Source organism: Filicampus tigris, chromosome 20, assembly GCF_054856515.1.
Source record: "Filicampus tigris isolate MCC_2025a chromosome 20, RoL_Ftig_1.0, whole genome shotgun sequence".
NCBI lineage: Eukaryota > Metazoa > Chordata > Actinopteri > Syngnathiformes > Syngnathidae > Filicampus > Filicampus tigris.
Window position 1 is genome coordinate 3040313 of NC_141236.1, and position 19601 is coordinate 3059913.

Below are 19601 nucleotides of genomic sequence, written 5' to 3' on the forward strand. Positions count from 1 at the left end.
ACTAAGAAGAAAGAGGATGAATGAATTGCTGTTGGTTCTCAGGAAACAGCAGTCCATTTCCACCCTTAGCCGTAAAAGAAAGCTACCTGATTGCTAATGATACCGCATCAGCATCAAAGCTGCATTCCGATGGTGCGTGCGTTAAAACGCGCATGCTGAAATCTGCTAATGTTAGTCGAGGCAGTTGACTGCACTGTAAAAAATTAATGTTGGCTGAACTCACAAGACCCAAATCTATCTATTCATCCAACACAACTCAATGCAGCTCCGTTTACCTTTTGGCTTTGACATGATAGTATTTCAGACACTGTCCTAGATAGAAGCTCTGGATAAAAGAAAGCTACCTGATTGCTAACGATACCACATCAGCATCAAAGCCGCATTCCGATGGTGCGTGCGTTAAAACACGCATCTGAAAGTTGCAGAACTTGTGTGTCCCAACATTTGTCTGGAAAGGAATAGGCGTACTGTGGCAGAGAGGATTTCGGAACTATCGGCTGATTTGTCCAGCCAGTTGAAACACAAGTCATTTCTTAAATTTTCTATTGCAATCGATGAGAAGAAGAAGGGCAGTAGAAAGAAAGAAGGGAGGAAATAAAAGGAAGGAAGCAAGCACGTCACCATTGTTGAATACTGATAAATAATTATCACAAAATATAATTTAAAAACTGCTTTGAAAAGTTACTATATAAATATCGTAATGTACTGGCGTTTCCCGGTATTTTCATGAATGTCATATCATGGATTCAGGTTCAACAAGGAAGTGTGGACATTTTGTATTCTTTCCAGTTTGGCACAGAAGGGTAGTCAATGATTGAGCTATATTAGAAAAATATCAGAGTTCTCATGCAGTTCCATGTAACTTCGTATCTCATGCAGTGTGCAAACACCCTTTTGCCATAAATTATTTCCCATTCACATTGTTCTCTATTCTCACATCCTTTTTTTTTTCTTTGCTTAGTTTGCTATCTCTATGAGAGCAACTTCCAGTGCCGATGCGAGGAAGGCTTTTTTTGGCCAAAAGACACCTGCGAGATTTATCAAGCCTGTGATGAGATTGTTAATGATACCTGCACATGTATCAACAGTATCCCCATTGAAGGAGACTACTGCCTGTCAGGTGAAACATAAGTCTATCTTGCTTCTTTTATGGAAATCCATCTTATGAAAGCACTTGTTTTTATAGGAATGAATATACAGTATCCGATAAGACAAAAGTGTAACACATATCAATAGAATACATCATAGTCAACAAAGCCACTGCGACAGATGTAGTTTTGGTAGTATAGCTTGCCTTGCTCTGACCAACGTATTAGAGGATAGAAAAGGCTGCTTTTAAAATCGGATTGGTTTGAGGAATAGGCCCACTGCTAATATATCTTAAATGTTATGGACAGTCCTGTTCTGTGGGCTCTGGGCAGATTGAATTGACAGAGGCTGAAATATAATTGAACAACAACAACAAAAAAATCTAGCACCCTCATAGAGTACGGGAAGCTGTGCATCCAGGAGAAATGCCACGAAATGAAGAAAATAGAGTCTCGGGAATGTAGAAGTACAATTTGATCAGTGTGAAATATTTGGTCTAATGGTTTCTGTTGTTTTTGTGTTTTCAAAAATACGGTATGTTTACAAGACCTGGGGTGCATATTGGTTTATTCAATAGATTCTCTAAACTCTTTGCAGCTGATCAGCTTAGTAAAAGATTCACCAACGCTACGACAACTATTGGACCAGCAACAGCAACATGTAAGAGTTCAACGAGTTCACTTTCTATGGTGAAATAATCTTGATGATCTTTTAAAAAGATTGGATACTCCTCTCAGACAATGTAAACGAGGAAAGGAATGCAATTATACTTTTGTGGTATTATAAAATATTATGTACATTAAAAAAATAGCAATGCCGAAATGCAACTCAAGCAACACTGCATATCTCGATGCAGGTTTAGGATATAGTCACTATTTGAGACGAACCTTGTAAAGAGACCATGTCAGAGAGAGACAGAATCATCACAGTATAGATGCTCAAAATTTTTACTTAAGGTAATGAAGTACCTGTAAGACATCTGTGTTCATGAAGCAATTACTGTATATCCACAGACACAACAGCTGTTACTACAATTAGTGCAACAGCAAGTAAGTCAATCATCTCAATTATTTCGATTGTGAAATTGGACATAGGACATACAGCTAGATTTCACCTACTTTCTTTTTTTTTTTTTTTTTACAGACACAGGACTGGGTTCTACCACCACCTTCAAAACCACAACAACCGGAGTACTAACGACAGTGACAAGTAAGAGTTCATGAATTCTGTTTGGCATTTGGTGTCATGATCTCCCACACAATACATATTCCTCCTGCATATTTTCTTTGTAATACAACAGTACAGTGTCTTTAGAAGGAGTCTACTGCTATTTAAAGCCATATCGTTCTCCATTTAACCTTTGGACTGGCGAGATTTTTCAGTACGACCTTACGTCCTCCTCAAGAGTCTTAAAAACAAGAGATGTTCATGTTCATCAGGTGCTTATCTTTCACAGACACAACACTGGTTTCTACAACTGTTTCAAACACTCAAACTGTTGCAACAGCAAATGAGTCAATCATTTCAATCCCTGCTATTGTGCAAATGAACATTATCTGTTTCAATTCAGTAGATATATTTTTTTTGCAGACACAGAATTGGGCTCTACCACCAGATTAGACGCAACCACTGAAATAGGAACGACACCAATAAGTAAGAGTCTATGAATTTTATGATCAGAATATACTATTCAAATAATGCAAAACTCATTTTAGATATCTATCCAGTTCCACACATTCTATTAAACACCAGAAGATGTCTCAAGGCACTTTACACTTGGAGCAGGTTCTCACTAGACCACAACTGAACCCCATATGAGGATCGAAGACCCCTGGTTTAGAGAGTAGGGATGGGTTAGGGTAGACAGAGAGGCATAGAGCGAGAAATCATGTGAGAGAGAGAGAATGATAGTGAGGGCGATTTGGCTATCCAATCAGTCAGTCAGTGTCCAACACTCGAGGCATTCAGGCCAGAAAAAAATGAATAAGGCTATAGATCATCGCTAATCATATTCTTTATAAAACAGGAATGATTTAAGTTTGCTTTTAAATAATATTCAGCCTTCCGGTATCAGGCAGCTGAGTCCATAGAACGGCTGGCTGATAACTAAAAAATTGTACCTCCTGCATGAATAATTACATTGTCTTCAGAAATATGTTCAAAGGAGATGTTGTGAATGTTGATTTGTTCAAAGGATTCTTTAAATTATGGATCTCTTTTGCAGGCACACCTTTTACGACAACAGTCACCAACACTACGACAACTGTGGGAACAACAACACCAACAATTAAGGGTTAAAAAAAATACACTTGTGATTTTCTAGAAATAAACCCATCACAACCAGTCACACAATCAAACAGTTTTTCATTAAAAAATATGGCAAGTAAGGTGGAGGATTAGTCACAAAAATAGGTACTGGCAGACAACCAATCAATTGGATTATATTAGGATTGTTTAATGCTCAAAAACAGATCAAAAAAATAAATCAATAAAAATCGGTTTGATGTTGCTGATGATTTGCTGTTTTTTATAAATTTAACGTTGGCCATCACACGCTTAAATGTAACAGACAACAGGGGCAAAGGGCGTTCGTTTGGCGATAGTTACACTACGAAAATTAATTGGGGGCGGGGCAAACGTCACGTGGTTGGACCGGCCTGGAAATACACTGGCCTATGTGTTGATTTTCCCAAAATTTCAGATGGCTAGCATGCCCCTGCTCTCCACCCCCTTGATAATAACATAATTTCAATTTATCTAAAGCCGGAATGATCACAATCAAAAATTGACAAATGAACACTCCAGTAAACTTGCCCAAAATTTCTACTTAAGTTAGGTAACGAAGTATTTGTGTGACACCTCTGTTCATGAAGCAATTACTGTATATCCTACAGACACAACAGCTGTTCCAAACACTACAATTAGTGCAACAGCACGTAAGTCAATCATTACAATTCTTTCTATTCTGAAATTGAACATTACAGGTTTCAACTAGTTTCTTTTTTTTTACAGACACGGGATTCAGCTCAACCACCACATTGGACACAGCAACTGAAATAGAAACGACACCAATAAGTAAGTGTTCTATGAATTCTATGATCAGAAGATACAATTCAAATAATAAAACACTCCTTTCCACCCGAACTCCTGCATCACGAATTAAAATGGCTTCAGAAATATCATCAAAAGAGATGTTGTGAATGTTGATTTGTTTAAAGGATTCTTTAAATTGTGGATCTATTTTGCAGACACACCATTTACGACAACAGTCACCAACACTACGACAACTGTGGGAACAACAACACCAATAAGTAAGGGTTAAAAAAATACACTTGTGATTTTCCAAAAATAAACCCATCACAACCAGTCACACAATAAAACAGTTTTTCATAGAAAAATATGGCAAGTAAGGTGGAGGATTAGTCACAAAAATAGGTAATGGCAGACAACCAATCAATTGGATTATATTAGGATTGTTTAATGCTCAAAAACAGATGAAAAAGTCACAAATCAATAAAAATCGGTTTGATGTTGCTGATGATTTGCTGTTTTTTATAAGTTTAACGTTGGCCATCACACGCTTAAATGTAACAGAGGACAGGGGCAAAGGGCGTTCGTTTGGCGATAGTTACACTACGAAAATTAATTGGGGGCGGGGCAGACGTCACGTGGTTGGACCGGCCTGGAAATACACTGGCCTCTGTGTTGATTTTCCCCAAATTTCAGATGGCCAGCATGCCCCTGCTCTCCACCACCTTCAAATGATTCCCTAAATTCTGGATCTCTTTTGCAGATACACCATTTACGACAACAGTCTCCAACACTACGACAACTGTTGGACCAACAACACCAACAAGTAAGAGTTCAAAAAATACACTTGTGATTTTCCAAAATGAACTCATCACACACAACCAGTCACACCATGAAACAGTTTTTCATAGACATATATGGCAATAAGGTGAAGGGTTAGCCACAAAAATAGGTACTGGCAGACAGCCAGTCAATTTCTATGGATGATATTTGGATGGTCAAACGCTCAAAAACAGATTTAAAAAAGTTACAAATCAAGAAAAATGGTTTTGATGTTGGTGATGATTTGTTGTTTCTTTGAATTTAACGGCAGCTGTCACGCGATTAAAAGTAATAGACGACGAGAGGGAGGGGTGTTCGTATGGTGGACATCACACTACAAAAAATAATCGTAAGGGGGAACGGCGGTCACGCGTTTCGACCAGCCCGGAAATAGACCAGTCTATGTGTTAATTTCTGATCGCCAGCAGGCCCCTGCTCTCCACCCCCTTGATAATAACATAATTTCAATTTATCTAAAGCCGGAATGATAACGATCAAAAATTGACAAATGAACACTCCAGTAAACTTGCCCAAAATTTCTACTTAAGTGAAGTAATGAAGTATTTGTGTGACACCTCTGTTCATGAAGCAATTACTGTATATCCTACAGACACAACAGCTGTTCCAAACACTACAATTACTGCAACAGCAAGTGAGTCAATCGTTACAATTCTTTCTATTCTGAAATTGAACATTATAGGTTTCAACTAGTTTTTTTTTTTTTTTTTTACAGACACAGGATTCGGCTCTACCACCACATTGGACACAGCAACTGAAATAGAAACGACACCAATAAGTAAGAGTTTATGAATTCTATGATCAGAAGATACAATTCAAATAATAAAACACTCCTTTCCACCCGAACTCCTGCAACACGAATTAAATAGCTTCAGAAATATCATCAAAAGAGATGTTGTGAATGTTGATTTGTTTAAAGGATTCTTTAAATTGTGGATCTATTTTGCAGACACACCATTTACGACAACAGTCACCAAAACTACGACGACTGTTGGACCAACATCACCAATAAGTAAGAGTTAAAAAAATAACATTTGTGATTTTCCAAAAATAAACCCATCACAACCAGTCATGCAAAAAAAACAGTTTTTCATAGGAAAATATGGCGAGTAAGGTGGAGGATTAGCCACTAAAATAGGTACTGTACTGACAGACAACCAGTCAATTTTTATGGATTATATTAGGATTGTTAAATGCTCAAAAACAGCTCAAAAAGTTATAAATCAGTAAAAATCGGTTTGATTTTGCTGACGATTTGTGTGTTGTTTTTTTTCATTTAACATTGGCTATCACACGCTTAAATGTAACAGACGACAGGGGGGAGGGGCGTTTGTTTGGAGAGATTACATTACGAAAATAAATTGCCCAAAATTTCTATTTAAGTTAGGTAACGAAGTATTTGTGTGACACCTCTGTTCATGAAGCAATTACTGTATATCCTACAGACACAACAGCTGTTCCAAACACTACAATTACTGCAACAGCAAGTGAGTCAATCGTTACAATTCCTTCTATTCTGAAATTGGACATTATAGGTTTCAACTAGTTTCCATTTTTATAGACACAGGATTCAGCTCTACCACTACATTAGAAACAACAACTGGAATACAAACGACAGCAATAAGTAAGTGTTCTATGAATTCTATTTGGCATTTGGTGTCTCCCACATTTACATATTAATCCTACATATTTTCTTAGTAATACAACATTACAGTGTCTTTAGAAGGAGTGTCAAAAAACTTTTGTCGTGCCGACTTAATGCTTTTACAATCATGGCCACTGAAACATCAATAACAGTGACAAGAGTTTGTGAAATTTTCTCTCAACCATTGTAATGCGACAGCAAAGCAATATCTCAATTGTTAAAACTTAATGTCACTGGTTCACACAACAGTGCCCAATTGTATGGCCTACATATGAATACGAAACAGTTGTTGTTCTTCCTATTCATGTTGTTGTGTGCTATGCTCCCATTTAATATATCCCTGCAGCACCTCCATTTGTTCATGAATACATCCTCTCTATTGAGCTGAACACCACAGAGGTGAGCGAGGCAAATCTACTGAGGAACATTGTGAAAAACATCAGTTATCCCATAGCCATCAACAACTACTCCAATATCTCTGGAATCAACATAACTACAGGTAAATAAAAAAATAAAGGCAAAATGCTTGAATTACAATAAGAGTTGTTTTTACTTACATCTTTGAGTTGGGGGACAATACAAAGGCCATTATTAGTTCTGTAAACTGTTATTTCTTTGTTGAAAATGCCGGAAGTTAAAGTTTTAGGAGACAAAATAAAATGACTTTCATTTAAAAATGTGTTTTGTGACGTTCTACTTTTGAAGTGAGGGAATACTCATGGTATGACAAAAAGGTTTGGGTGATCCCTGAGAGAATCGGAACGTAATCCTCATCTTCTTCTAATTATAGTTTGCAATGCAAGCAGTGGTGATTTCCAGTGCAGATGTGAGAATCAGTATCGTTGGCCATGTGACCAGTGTTTCCTGCATGGATCATGTGACAGCATCACAAATGACACATGTGGATGCATTAATGCCATTCCACCTGGAGGACAATATTGCCAAGCTATCGACCAATACAGTAAGACATTTTGAACCAGTGATATCGAAACATACAACATACATTTTTCTTTTACATAATCAGCATGACATTACTTCTCTATGTTTTCCTTACAGAATTTACAGCTTGCCCTCCAACAACAACGTCTCCAACAACAACATGTATGAGTAACAAGACAATATTTGTTCAAAAGACTGTTGAACAATTGGTGTTGCAGACAAAGGTTGACTGTTTTCTCCCTACAGCTCCTCCACTTGATCATGAATACATCGTCACTGTTGAGCTAAACACCACAGATATGACTGTGATAAGCCTGCTAAGAAACATCCTGAGAAACATCAGTTATCCCATTGATATCGACATCTACTCAAAGATCTCTGATATCAACATAACCACTGGTAAATATACATCTTTTGGGTGGAGGAGGCAGGGCTCAATTAGTAGTATAAAATAAATTAGCTCTATTTATTACATAGATTTTAAGGTACTTTTATTAGTTTATAAATGTAGAAATGGTCTCGGGCCGTCTTATTTATCTGACTTGCTTTTACCATAGCAACCCTCGAGGATCCTGAGGTCCTCTGGCGCCGGCCTTTTAATTATTCCTAGGGTGAGGACCAAAACGCATGGTGAGGCTGCGTTCAGCCATTTTGGTCCTCAACTTTGGAATAGCCTGTCAGAGGACGTCAGGTCTGCAGAGACTGTTGATATTTTTAAGGGGAAGCTCAAGACATACCTTTTTAGTTTGGCCTTTAAATAATTGTTCTTAGTCTCTTACTATTTTTATCCAATCTTATTGCTTTATAGTTCTTAGCTTCTTTTATTGCTTTATCTTTTTAGCTTCGTTGTCATTTTCCTTTAGCTTCATCTAGGTTTTACCTCCAGTGTTTCCTCAAGGGGGGCTTCCGCGCTGGGAGGTGTGGCTGCCCTCGCTGCGCAATGCTTAGGGGAGTCTCTGAGGTGGTGGTGCTACCCGTGGCCATGGGCTGTCATCCCTCTCAGCGTGGACGAGCCCCCCTCGGGTACTCTTTCCTCATACGGTTTCTCTGTGCCCTGCCATGGCTCTTTTTAAGGCTATATGTGTGTGCGTTTGTGTATGCATAAGTGAATGAGTTCTCTATTTATGCTGTATTTTGACGTTTTTAATGTACAGCACTTTGAGTTGCATCTTGTGTGTGAAAAGTGCTATATAAATACAATTTGATTTGATTTGATTTGACATGAAAGTAAGACAATTATATGCTGGTCATAATCATCATCAGGCAAAATTTAATGAACAGTACCCTACTTTACGTGTGGTGATTTATTAGGGATTTCTGTTAGTGACTCGTTAGTTGTTAGCACGTCTGCTCTACAGTGGATATGTCCCGGATTAAAACTCTGGTACAGCTACTCTTGTGTGGAGGTTAGGGTTAGGGTTAGGGTTAGTTGTATGTTTTTTCTATTTTCTAATTATACTGTGGCTTTTCCCCACATTCCCAAACCATCCATTTTAGATTAATTGATAACTAAATTAGCTAAACTAAATTAGGTGTGAATGACAGTGTGATTGGTTACCTGTGCGCGCCCAAAGTCATAGAATCATAATTTAATTCAAAAAAAAAAAAAAAAAAAAAAATTGGGCTTGTTTATCACCACCCAAAATGCCCTTAATGTCCAACTGTCTTAGTAAGAAACTCAAGTACTGCATAACTTGAAAATGAATTATTGGAACAGATGCTTTGATATGGCTTTTGTTATTATTTCTAGTTTGCAATGCAAGCAGTGGTGATTTCCAGTGCACATGTGAGGATCGATATCGCTGGCCATGCGACCAGTGTTTCCAGCATGGATCATGTGATGACATCACAAATGACACATGTGGATGCATAAATGCCATTCCTCCTGGTGGAGAATATTGCCAATCTATCGATCAACACAGTAAGTAATATAGAATGGTTTAATAGATGCCAATATCCATTAGGTTATGAGGTTGTTTCTACCATGCTTCTCTTTTTTTTTCTTTGAAGTCACTTCTCCTTGTCCCATCACTACTACATTTCCGACAACATCATGTAAGTGAGAAGAAGCCTTTTTTTTTTAATGTTCACCAAATCTTTATTTCCATGAAAAAAACAATCCTCCAGCATGAGACAGCAGTATGTTTTTGTTTAGATTTTATTTAATTACTGCTCATACATAATAAACTTAACTTAAAAATGACATCAAGTTTCTTTGCTCAAATAATTCTAATAATGCTTTTTTGCTCTAATTGCAGACACAACACTGGCTTCTACAACTGTAACACCAACAACAAATGGAACAAATACTACATCTCAAGCACCAACAACAGGAACAAATAGTACAACTCAAGTACCAACAACAACTGTAACAAATACTACAACTCAAGCACCAACAACTGTAACAAATACTACTACAACTCAAGTACCAACAACAACTGTAACAAATACTACAACTCAAGCAACAACAACAGAAACAAATACTACAACTCAAGCACCAACAACAGAAACAAATACTACAACGCCAGCACCAACAACTGTAACAAATAGTACAACTCAAGTACCAACAACAACTGTAACAAATACTACAACTCAAGCACCAACAACTGTAACAAATACTACTACAACTCAAGTACCAACTACAACTGTAACAAATACTACAACGCCAGCACCAACAACTGTAACAAATACTACGTCTCAAGCACCAACAACTGTAACAAATACTACAACCCAAGCACCAACAACTGTAACAAATACGACAACAACTCAAGCACCAACAACTGTAACAAGTAAGAACCTTTGTGCCCACAGTATTATTGTGAAGTGGTGTTAATCACAGAGAAATGAGTGTTACAGAGAGATGATTATTTAGCATGAAATGTGTATAATGGCCAGTTCAACAAATGTCAAGTTCTAATATCCCAGATTCCTTCCTCCGATTAACTTAATTAACAATGTTCCCTTTTCAATAATTCCGTTTCAACATCAGCTACTTCTACAAGAGCCCCATCAACAACAGGTAAATTCAGATTTCACGTGACCAATGTGTTAAACTCAGCAATAACAAATAACATAGTGAACCCTTTCACTTGGTATTATGATTAAATTGAAACATTTCCAACAAACATAATGACTAAACAAATCACCACAGAAAACAGTACAGTATCAGCAACCCCGTCGACCACGAAGTCCACGACTACGATGACCACTGAGCCTGCCACTACTAAAACCTCCACCACCACTGCCACCAGTTCAACTCTTCCTGATCCCCCGAAAGGTACTTCTGAAAAAACAGATGAAAAACACGTATGTCCGATTTTTGATTTTTTTTTTTCCACTTTAATGTGATGTCTGTAACACGGATACACCACTCACGCAAAAATAAGAAAAATAAAAAAAATGGACATAACTGTTTTTCACTGGACAGTGACGACATATAATTGATTATTTTCTTTATACACGATATACATTAAGAAATTTATTATCGAGCTCTGTACCATTGGGCTGATGATAAGTACAACTTCAGTTATCCATGTTGACCGGACGGGGTGGGGGTGGGGTGGTTATCAGCGCCAGGGCGTTGCGATGAAATGACAGCTACTACTAGCCCAGAGTTTGGAAAAAAAGGAGCTCAGAGAGCTATGCCGGGGTGACTCCATTTATAGATTTGTAGATAAATAGAAGCATCTTAAAATCAACCCTAAAATGCACTGGGAGCCAGTGAAGTGTATGAGAGCTTTTCAGTTGTGTATGAAAGGGTGTTAGTAGTGTGCATGAGAGAGTTTCAGTAGTGTATATGAGAGTGTTTCAGTTGTGTGTATGAAAATGTTTCAGTTGAGTGTATGAAACCATTTCACTAGTGTGTATGAGAGCATTTCAGTTGTGTGTAAGAAAGCATTTCACTAGCGTGTATGAGAGCGTTTCAGTTGTGTTTATGAGCAACAAAGATGTCATTAGTGTGCATGAGAGCATATCAGTAGTAAGTGAGAGAGCTGTTCCTGAATCATGTCCCTAATGGCCCCTCATATAGACCGACCCACTTTAGATCACAACGTTTTCATTAATATATACTATTTGACCCTTATTTTATCAGTCTAAAATAGCTTACTATTCAGTCCAACGATATTCCTATTGTATTTGATCAAAAATCTACATTTCAATTAAATGTGCTCATAAGATCACGCCCAGTGTTTGTTTGAACAAGTATGAGAACATAAAGTTAGTGCAAATGGACAAAAAAAAAAAAAAGGGATCAATAGGCAAGTGTACATAACATGAAACATTTGTCAAACACTATTAAGTCCGAAACATTTAATCAGCTAACACAGCACTTCCTGTTCGGGAAATATTTACAATGAAATGTTCTATTCGACACCTTTAGTCTAAACACAATATCCTGATTAAAATTGTGTTCATAAGATAAGATTCAAGCAGCAGAGTATTTTATCCATCTCATGGGACTGCCACTTTGCTACTCGCTGTCGACTGAAAATGACAAATCACAATCACAAATCACGGCTCAGCTTGCGAACGCCACATTACCAAACTCAGCAAACTCAGAATGTACTGGAATCTGCGGAACTGTAGTGCACCATTAATCCTCCAGGGCACAGCAGCACGCCTTACCTCCCTCAGCAGTGTAAGCAAATTTAGCAAGAGTTACTGCTAATATGGAGAAAAAAATGGCCCAAATCACATTGTGCACCACACTTAGGGCAAATGGCGCTGTCATGGTTGCGGGGAAGACAACACAAATTGGTTTCTCTTTTTATATTTTCTTGTATTTGTGACGGATCCACCTATAATAATCTTTATGTAAACTCATCTACTTTTTTTCTGTTGTCTCTGTTTTCTCTCTCAGAAGTATTACAATTAGAAATGTCCATCAGATTGGACAAAGAGTACACTCCAGAATTGAGCGATAAAACCAGCGCTGTTTACAAGGAGTTTGAGTCTCAGATCAGGCCCGTGGTAGGTCCTAATGGCATGCCGCTTTTTTCAAACATGTATTTTTATTTGTTCAATGCTAATTCTCACTCTTTTACTTACAGTTATTTGACGAATATAGAAGACTTACAGGATTTGTCAATATTTTTGTGACAGCGTTCAGGTAAACATGGCACAGACAGTCAGAAATTGGTGTAAAGCCGAAATCAACCCAAACACATTTTTTTCAAGAATATGTTCCCATCAGGCCACTAGTTGAAAGACAACATTGTGATTAATATTGTGTTTGTGGAATATGCGTTAAGAAGCAAAAGCCACCCATTTTTGTCCATCTCAGGGGGTGGCCATTTTATCACTTATGTCAACTGAAAATGACATCACGGTTGCTAAGGGCTCAGGTAACGACCAATCACGGCTGACCTGTTTTCTAGCTGAGCTGTGATTGGTCGTTCCCTGAGCCCTGAGTAGTTGTGATGTCATTTTCAATCGACAGAAGTGACAAAATGGCCGCCCCCGGAGATGGCTAAAAACAAGTGGATTAACTCTAATTTCACAAATGCAATATTTATGAGAATGCCTTGTTTCAACTAGTGGGCTTGCATAGAGTATTGTTGAAAAAATATGTTTGGATTGACTTCCACTTTAAGGTCTCTATGGTTGCTTGTGCTTCTTCCTACAGACCAGGAAGTGTGCTTACAGACTTCACTGTTGAAACATCACAAGTTGACACTGACGAACTTGCTATAGTGAATCAAAGACTTCCTAACGCAATGCAGCCAATTGCTGATGTCCTTGGCTTTGTGACTGCACGTTACAATAGTAAGTTCATCCATCGCTTTTGTAACTTCTTCCAGCTTGTAACTGCCTCACATATGTTTTCCAAAGGTCCAACTCAAATCCAAATTCCAAATGTGACATATACTGGGAGGTCAATGACATTGACATGTGGCCCCACTCCTGATAGCAATGCCACTAAGGTTAAATGGAAATTAAATGGCCAGGAAATCAAACCGATTGGACGAATTAAAATCAGTCCACCTGCTACAGTATCTACGTTTGAAATTACGAACGTGATTCTGGCTGATGCTGGTAAGCCCCAAACTTTTTTAATGAATGAACTACAATTAAAGCCTGATTATTATTCAACTTTCTTGTCTTTTTAACAGGCCTTTATGAATGTAATATTATGGGCACAACTATGACTTTTGTGCAAGTTGGACTTGTAACAAATATCAGACAAGCTCCAAATGTGCGAGTGCCGAGCAAAGTTAATGTTAAGTGTTCAGACGGGGGAACACAGCCACTTCAGTGTTGTGTGCAGTCCGACTATATTGTCACGTGGTTTCTGGACAACAATGCTTTAAACTCCGGTAAGCCAGCAATGAGAAGTGAAAATCACCCTGCCCTGCCACTTTTCCTGCAATATTTGAACATTTTCACAGAGGTAAAGCCTGATGAGGGAAGCTACTGCATTGTGCACCAATATAGGCTGAGAGGCTGCAGAGATTTGTCAGAATTACGTTTTACATGCAAAGTAAAAAACCCAGGAGACTATGAAGAAACAACAACAATGATCATTTTTAATGACAGTAAGAACGACATTTTAAATGTGCCTTTTCCTCATTACTATTTTTAACCATAATTTGCCTAACAAATTATTACTTATTTTTTTCTCAAGATGTTGCATGTAATGACCCTCTGTATGGGTCCGGACGACCAAATGACATATCAACCATAGCATGTGATCCTGGTCAAGAGGGGAGCAGGACTGCGATATGCAGGGAGACAGGAGAATGGGTCCTTTTAGAAGACAATTGCATTGTGACTGTAATCAAGGACTTGGTAGTTGTTTCTGAGGTAAGTGACCAAATATAACATATTTCCCTTTTTATATGTGAAAGTGATCAATTAATGAGAAAACCTTTTAGCCTGTATAACACAATGAAAAAAAACAGTTCCTAAGGAGTTTAAATTCAGTTCAATTAAACAATCAAAACAAATTCAAGACCACTAAGCGGCATTCTGAGAACCGCAAATCAGAACTGCAGCTATACCCGATCAACCCCACAGAGATGCACACTGAAAAAAATGACTTCAAAACCTACAAATACGCTGAATACAAGACATTAGACCCTGAGAATAATTTGGACCCGGATAATCACTTTTATAAAAACAATCACTGTTTCATCATAAATAAAAATGGAACATAAACTTTCAATTTAATAGCAAAAAGCCTCAATCCACTCACGAAACTCCCAGCGACAGACTGACGGAATGTATGGACAGTAACGCTTTAAAAGGACGAGGACGGACGGGGTCGGAGGAAGATTATTTTTATGAATAAGAACGGAGGGACAATGACGGAAGGGTGCCCCGTTTGTGGAGGAAGAGCGGACCGGCAAAATAGGGTAAAGTGCCCATCTCCGCATATAACTTTAAACAGAATGGCTTGTAAAGTCATGTTTAAAGCGGAAGTCAACCCAAACATATTTTTTTCAAGAATATGTTCCCAGCAGGCCCACTAGTTGAAACACGGCATTCTGATTAATTTTGCGTTTGTGGAATATGACTTAAGCAGCAAAATGCACTCATTTTTAGCCATCTCCGGGGGCGGCCATTTTGTCTTCTGTCGGCTGAAAATGACATCACAACTGCTCACAACAACCAATCACGGCTCACCTGTTTTCTGAATCTGAGCCGTGATTGGCCGTTGTGGGCAGTTGTGATGTAATTTTCAGCCAGAGATGGCTAAAAACAATTGGATTAACGCTTATTCCACAAACGCAATATTTATCAGAATTCCCTGTTTCACCAGGTGGGCTTGCATAGAACATATTCTTGAAAAAAATATGTTTTCGTTGACTTCCGCTTTAAGTCAAAGTCAAGTTGAATCGCTTGAATACCAAGTTGCGAGACTTTCCTAACATAGTCCGAAAAATCCTAAACACAAACAACTCTGCTCTGCGATTTTAGTTGTTAGCACTCCAGCAAATGACTTGTTGGTTGATAAATGCAGAAATGTACATAATTCCCCAAATATTTATAATCTTGCATTCCTAGGATTTGGTTGAAGAGGAAGTACCACAATTTGCTGCAAATCTTAGTAAAGTTGTCCAGGACGAAAAAGAAGAAATCACAAGTTCGTCTGCCACCATATCAGCTATTGTTGGCATCCTGAGTGTCATTGCTAATGTTTCTTCTGAAGTGAATGAAACTGTCATGGAGGTATGATGACCCTTCGTTATCCTTTACTATGCGGCGTAATCACACGAAGAATCCTACAAGTAAATATGTCTTTATTTGCAGAATGTGCTGGAAACAGTAGATGTCCTCATTGGTGATGGCGCAAGAGAATCTTGGGAATTCCTGAGAGAAAACGTCACTCGCAATGACAGCTCCAAATTGCTTAATTCAATGGAGACTTTAGCTGATGAGTTAGTTGGGGAGTTTACCATCAGAACTGGATCAATTCTGCTCAACAGGACGACGTTCAACGACTCCTTTATGGCCGAATTCAACTCCAGCGTCGTCATTGATATTTCAAACACCAACAGCTCCAATCTCAGCATCACCACCATCGTCTTTTCCTCCCTTGATAATGTCCTGCCACCACGGAACTCCAGCTTTAACAACACGCTCACAAACACCAACGCATCTGCTTCCTTTAATAACACCATCAATGCTGCAGTGGCACTCGTCAGAGTACAAACAGAGATTCGAAATGTCAGCCTGAGTTTCAAAAAGCAGAACGACTCACTGACGCAGAATCCGCAATGCGTCTTTTGGAACTTCACCCTTTTCGACAACTTGGGAGCTTGGGACGACGAGGGTTGCGCGTTAGTTTCCGATATCAACAACACAGTGACCTGCAACTGCGACCACCTCACCTCATTCTCGATTCTGATGGCAAAAGATATCCCCGAATCGATACGAGTCGCTCTGGATATCATCACGTATATCGGAGTTGGCATATCTATAGCAAGTCTTGTCATATGCCTCATCATTGAAGCATATGTTTGGAAAGCCTTGACAAGAAACAGCACTGCGTTCATGCGCCACGTGTGTATCGTGAACACTGCCCTGTCTTTGCTGATTGCAGACATTTGCTTCATAATTGCTGCCTCTTATGCCAAGAACCCCCTTGAAAACCCAGATGAGGACCATAAGGTTCCACTGGAACCATGTACCACGGCAACATTTTTTATGCACTTTTTCTACCTGGCTCTCTTCTTCTGGATGCTCGCGTCGGGTCTTCTTCTGTTCTACCGAACCGTCATGGTCTTCTCCCATATGTCCAAATCAGCCATGATGGCTATTGGCTTTCTTTTTGGCTATGTGTGCCCACTTATAATAGCTGTGGTCACCGTTGCTGCCACGGCCCCGGGAAAAGGATACATCAGGGAAAATGATGCATGTTGGCTGAACTGGATCAAGACCAAAGCCCTGCTGGCTTTAGTAATACCGGCCTTGACTGTGGTTTTTATCAACATTTTGATTATTATCGTGGTCATGTTCAAAATGCTGAGACGAGGGGTCGGAGAGACAACTCATCCTGATGAAAAGCACACACTGGTTGTCATTGCCAGATGTGTGATCATTTTGACGCCATTATTTGGACTCACGTGGTCTTTGGGAGTGGGAACCATGATATCGTCCTCAAATAAAGGGATCCACATTGCTTTTGCCTTCTTCAATTCACTGCAGGTATTTTCTTCACTTGATGTTTTTTTCTGGGCAGTACATTTTGTATGACGTAACTTTGGTCTTGTTTTTAATTTCCTTTTTTTAGGGTTTCTTTATTTTAGTGTTTGGGACCCTGCTGGATTCAAAGGTAATTTCAGTGATGTTTGCTTATGAAAAGCTTGATCTAAATTAAATGTATACCACTCGGGGGACTGTAGTATTAGTGGAAAGTAATGATGGTCAAATGAAACTTCATGAAGCGCTCGTGATATTTTTTGACCCCTCTAGATGCCACTCTTGGTTTAAAGATATATTGGAAATGTAATATATTTCCATTGCAAAAGCATTTATCTTCAAACCAAGAGCACCATCTCGAGAAGTGAAAAAAATTCACTTGGTGGTTCATGAAGCTTCATTTTCCCATCGCTTGTGGACAGGTTACAATATCACAATTTTTTTTAGCTATTTGTAGCCTTAATTGAATGTAAACAAATTAATTGTTGGACATGACTGTACAACCTCTTTGTTTTGGTTTGTCAATAAGTAATTGTGAATTACTAATTTGTATCTAGAATGCTTTGAAATGCGATCGGTACATTAGTGAAATATAGCACCAGTTTGAATGTAAAATGAATATTACTATATTGTTCCCAACATTAGCCACCAAGTGAAGTGATTGATTTTGAATTTGATTATAATTATAGATCCGAGCTCTTCTCTCCAAAAAATTACCTGTATCAAGCTCAGGCTCTGGCTCCAATCAAACTGCAGTAAGTGATGTGACAATCATTTATATATTACAATAAATGCGGCCATACAAATGAGTCAACATCCCATGTTGTACCTATGCCTGTCAAACTCTACAATTCTGTACACATACAAAAGTAAGTTCTATTTGGCTAGTTTGATTTTTAATGGCGTTTTTTTTCCTTGTGCTTTCTCTATTAGAGTACAAGTGCTGGTGTTTCTTCTTCAAGTGGCCGAAAATGGTTCAGAAAATTGGGTAGGAAAAAAAGTAAGTTATTGATTAACCCCCCGACCCCCTTCAGCCCCCCCCGACCCCAGTCCTGCTTGCTTGAATTAATTTTCTAATCAACACTTTGTTGTTTGTCCTGCAGATATTTATCATGTGTCAGAGGCTGCAAACTCAAGTAGCTCGAGTGGCTCTGAGCTATTCTCCAATATCTGAATCAGATGAATAATCACTCATAAAATGGGCTTTACTTAGATTTAAGAAATCTGTCTCTCTGTACTATTAAGTACAATCTTATATTTTAACTGCAATGAGTCATCGATATTCATTGTTTTAAAACAATGCAATGGCATAAATACCCGGCATGCATTCTTTGACTCATTTATGCCACCGTTGTGTGGAATGTCTCGATTTTGAAGTTAACCAGTCATTTTAAAACATAAAATATTAAAATTAAAATTAACTTTGATGACTAGTGACAATGCATTCCGTTGTGTAAAAAAATAAATTAATAAAATGTAAATTTTAAAAAAATGCAAAAAATACGCTAAATCCTTAGTTAAGGTCTCATGAGGTTTTGTAAACTACATCTCAGTACATCTAGTTCAGAGGTTTTATCCGACTTTTTCACCCAAATTCTGGTGGACGTACAAACTGTTCAACAGCTTTCAAGAAGGTAAACTGCTACTGTGTTTGAATATCTGTTAAAGCAGATAGTTATAATATACAGTACAACGAACAAATAATTAAATGTTAACAATTACACTTTGATAACGGAAGTTGGAGTGCAGAGGTTATGGTTAGGTGTAAAAATCGTTATGTAATGCAGAAATGTATTTTTAATGCGTTTTTAATAAAAGTGAGCTGTTTGAATTGATCACTTGTAACATTTGTACACAGTTAACAAAATTGCCAATGTAGATTTGTTCCCAAATAATGTCTTTTTTATTTGATAAAAAGTAGACTATAAGAAATGCACTTAATTTATGAAGGACAATTAAACAACATGACTTAAATAAAGATGGTTTATTCTTTGTGTGCTTACAATGGATGTCAACACAAACAACAACAAAATGGCCTGCCTTTAAAAATCAACTTTAACTTTGGTCTACCTTAGATAATGCCTTGCATTGCACAAACATAATGCTGATGTTTTTGAATGTTGCATACTTGACCAAGCATCAACTTGCTGCATGACTGAAAAGCGGGAATGTATTGTAGTACATGTAGAGTGATTGATTTGACTGACAAAGGAAATCCATGGCCATACTTTTTCCCACCATCACCACAACCCTTTGACAAATGTAGGTCGAATGCAAATAAATAAAACATTACAAAAAAAAAGGCTAAGCTGATTATTTTATCCTCCAACAGAGGGCAGCAGTACATAATATTTAAACGCAGTACCACCTGCAGAAAATGCTTGTGCGTCACTCATACCTCATTTCGAAGCGG

General features: G+C 38.1%; 1 protein-coding gene across 3 annotated transcripts in view; it reads left to right on the forward strand.

Moving 5' to 3' along the window:
* Positions 1-19166, forward strand: part of LOC147127860 (uncharacterized) — a 28390-nt gene extending 9224 nt beyond the window's left edge. For 2 of the 3 annotated variants that reach the window (XM_086018310.1, XM_086018309.1), the window contains exons 5-41: positions 962-1120; positions 1687-1749; positions 2103-2138; positions 2233-2298; positions 2680-2742; positions 3314-3382; positions 3984-4025; positions 4102-4164; positions 4338-4400; positions 4883-4945; positions 5552-5593; positions 5675-5737; positions 5909-5971; positions 6405-6446; positions 6521-6583; positions 6951-7103; positions 7395-7565; positions 7661-7705; positions 7790-7942; positions 9294-9464; positions 9554-9598; positions 9802-10332; positions 10533-10562; positions 10695-10820; positions 12405-12514; positions 12595-12653; positions 13170-13309; positions 13376-13579; positions 13657-13860; positions 13933-14079; positions 14169-14347; positions 15551-15715; positions 15797-17194; positions 17280-17321; positions 17878-17943; positions 18122-18188; positions 18292-19166. In XM_086018310.1, coding sequence (XP_085874436.1) covers positions 962-1120; positions 1687-1749; positions 2103-2138; positions 2233-2298; positions 2680-2742; positions 3314-3382; positions 3984-4025; positions 4102-4164; positions 4338-4400; positions 4883-4945; positions 5552-5593; positions 5675-5737; positions 5909-5971; positions 6405-6446; positions 6521-6583; positions 6951-7103; positions 7395-7565; positions 7661-7705; positions 7790-7942; positions 9294-9464; positions 9554-9598; positions 9802-10332; positions 10533-10562; positions 10695-10820; positions 12405-12514; positions 12595-12653; positions 13170-13309; positions 13376-13579; positions 13657-13860; positions 13933-14079; positions 14169-14347; positions 15551-15715; positions 15797-17194; positions 17280-17321; positions 17878-17943; positions 18122-18188; positions 18292-18362 — 5237 coding nt within the window. In that variant the 3' untranslated portion in view covers positions 18363-19166. The remainder of the gene's footprint in view (positions 1-961; positions 1121-1686; positions 1750-2102; positions 2139-2232; positions 2299-2679; positions 2743-3313; positions 3383-3983; positions 4026-4101; positions 4165-4337; positions 4401-4882; positions 4946-5551; positions 5594-5674; positions 5738-5908; positions 5972-6404; positions 6447-6520; positions 6584-6950; positions 7104-7394; positions 7566-7660; positions 7706-7789; positions 7943-9293; positions 9465-9553; positions 9599-9801; positions 10333-10532; positions 10563-10694; positions 10821-12404; positions 12515-12594; positions 12654-13169; positions 13310-13375; positions 13580-13656; positions 13861-13932; positions 14080-14168; positions 14348-15550; positions 15716-15796; positions 17195-17279; positions 17322-17877; positions 17944-18121; positions 18189-18291) is intronic. The other variant, XM_086018311.1, reaches the window with a different exon arrangement.
* The last annotated feature ends 435 nt before the right edge of the window (positions 19167-19601 follow it).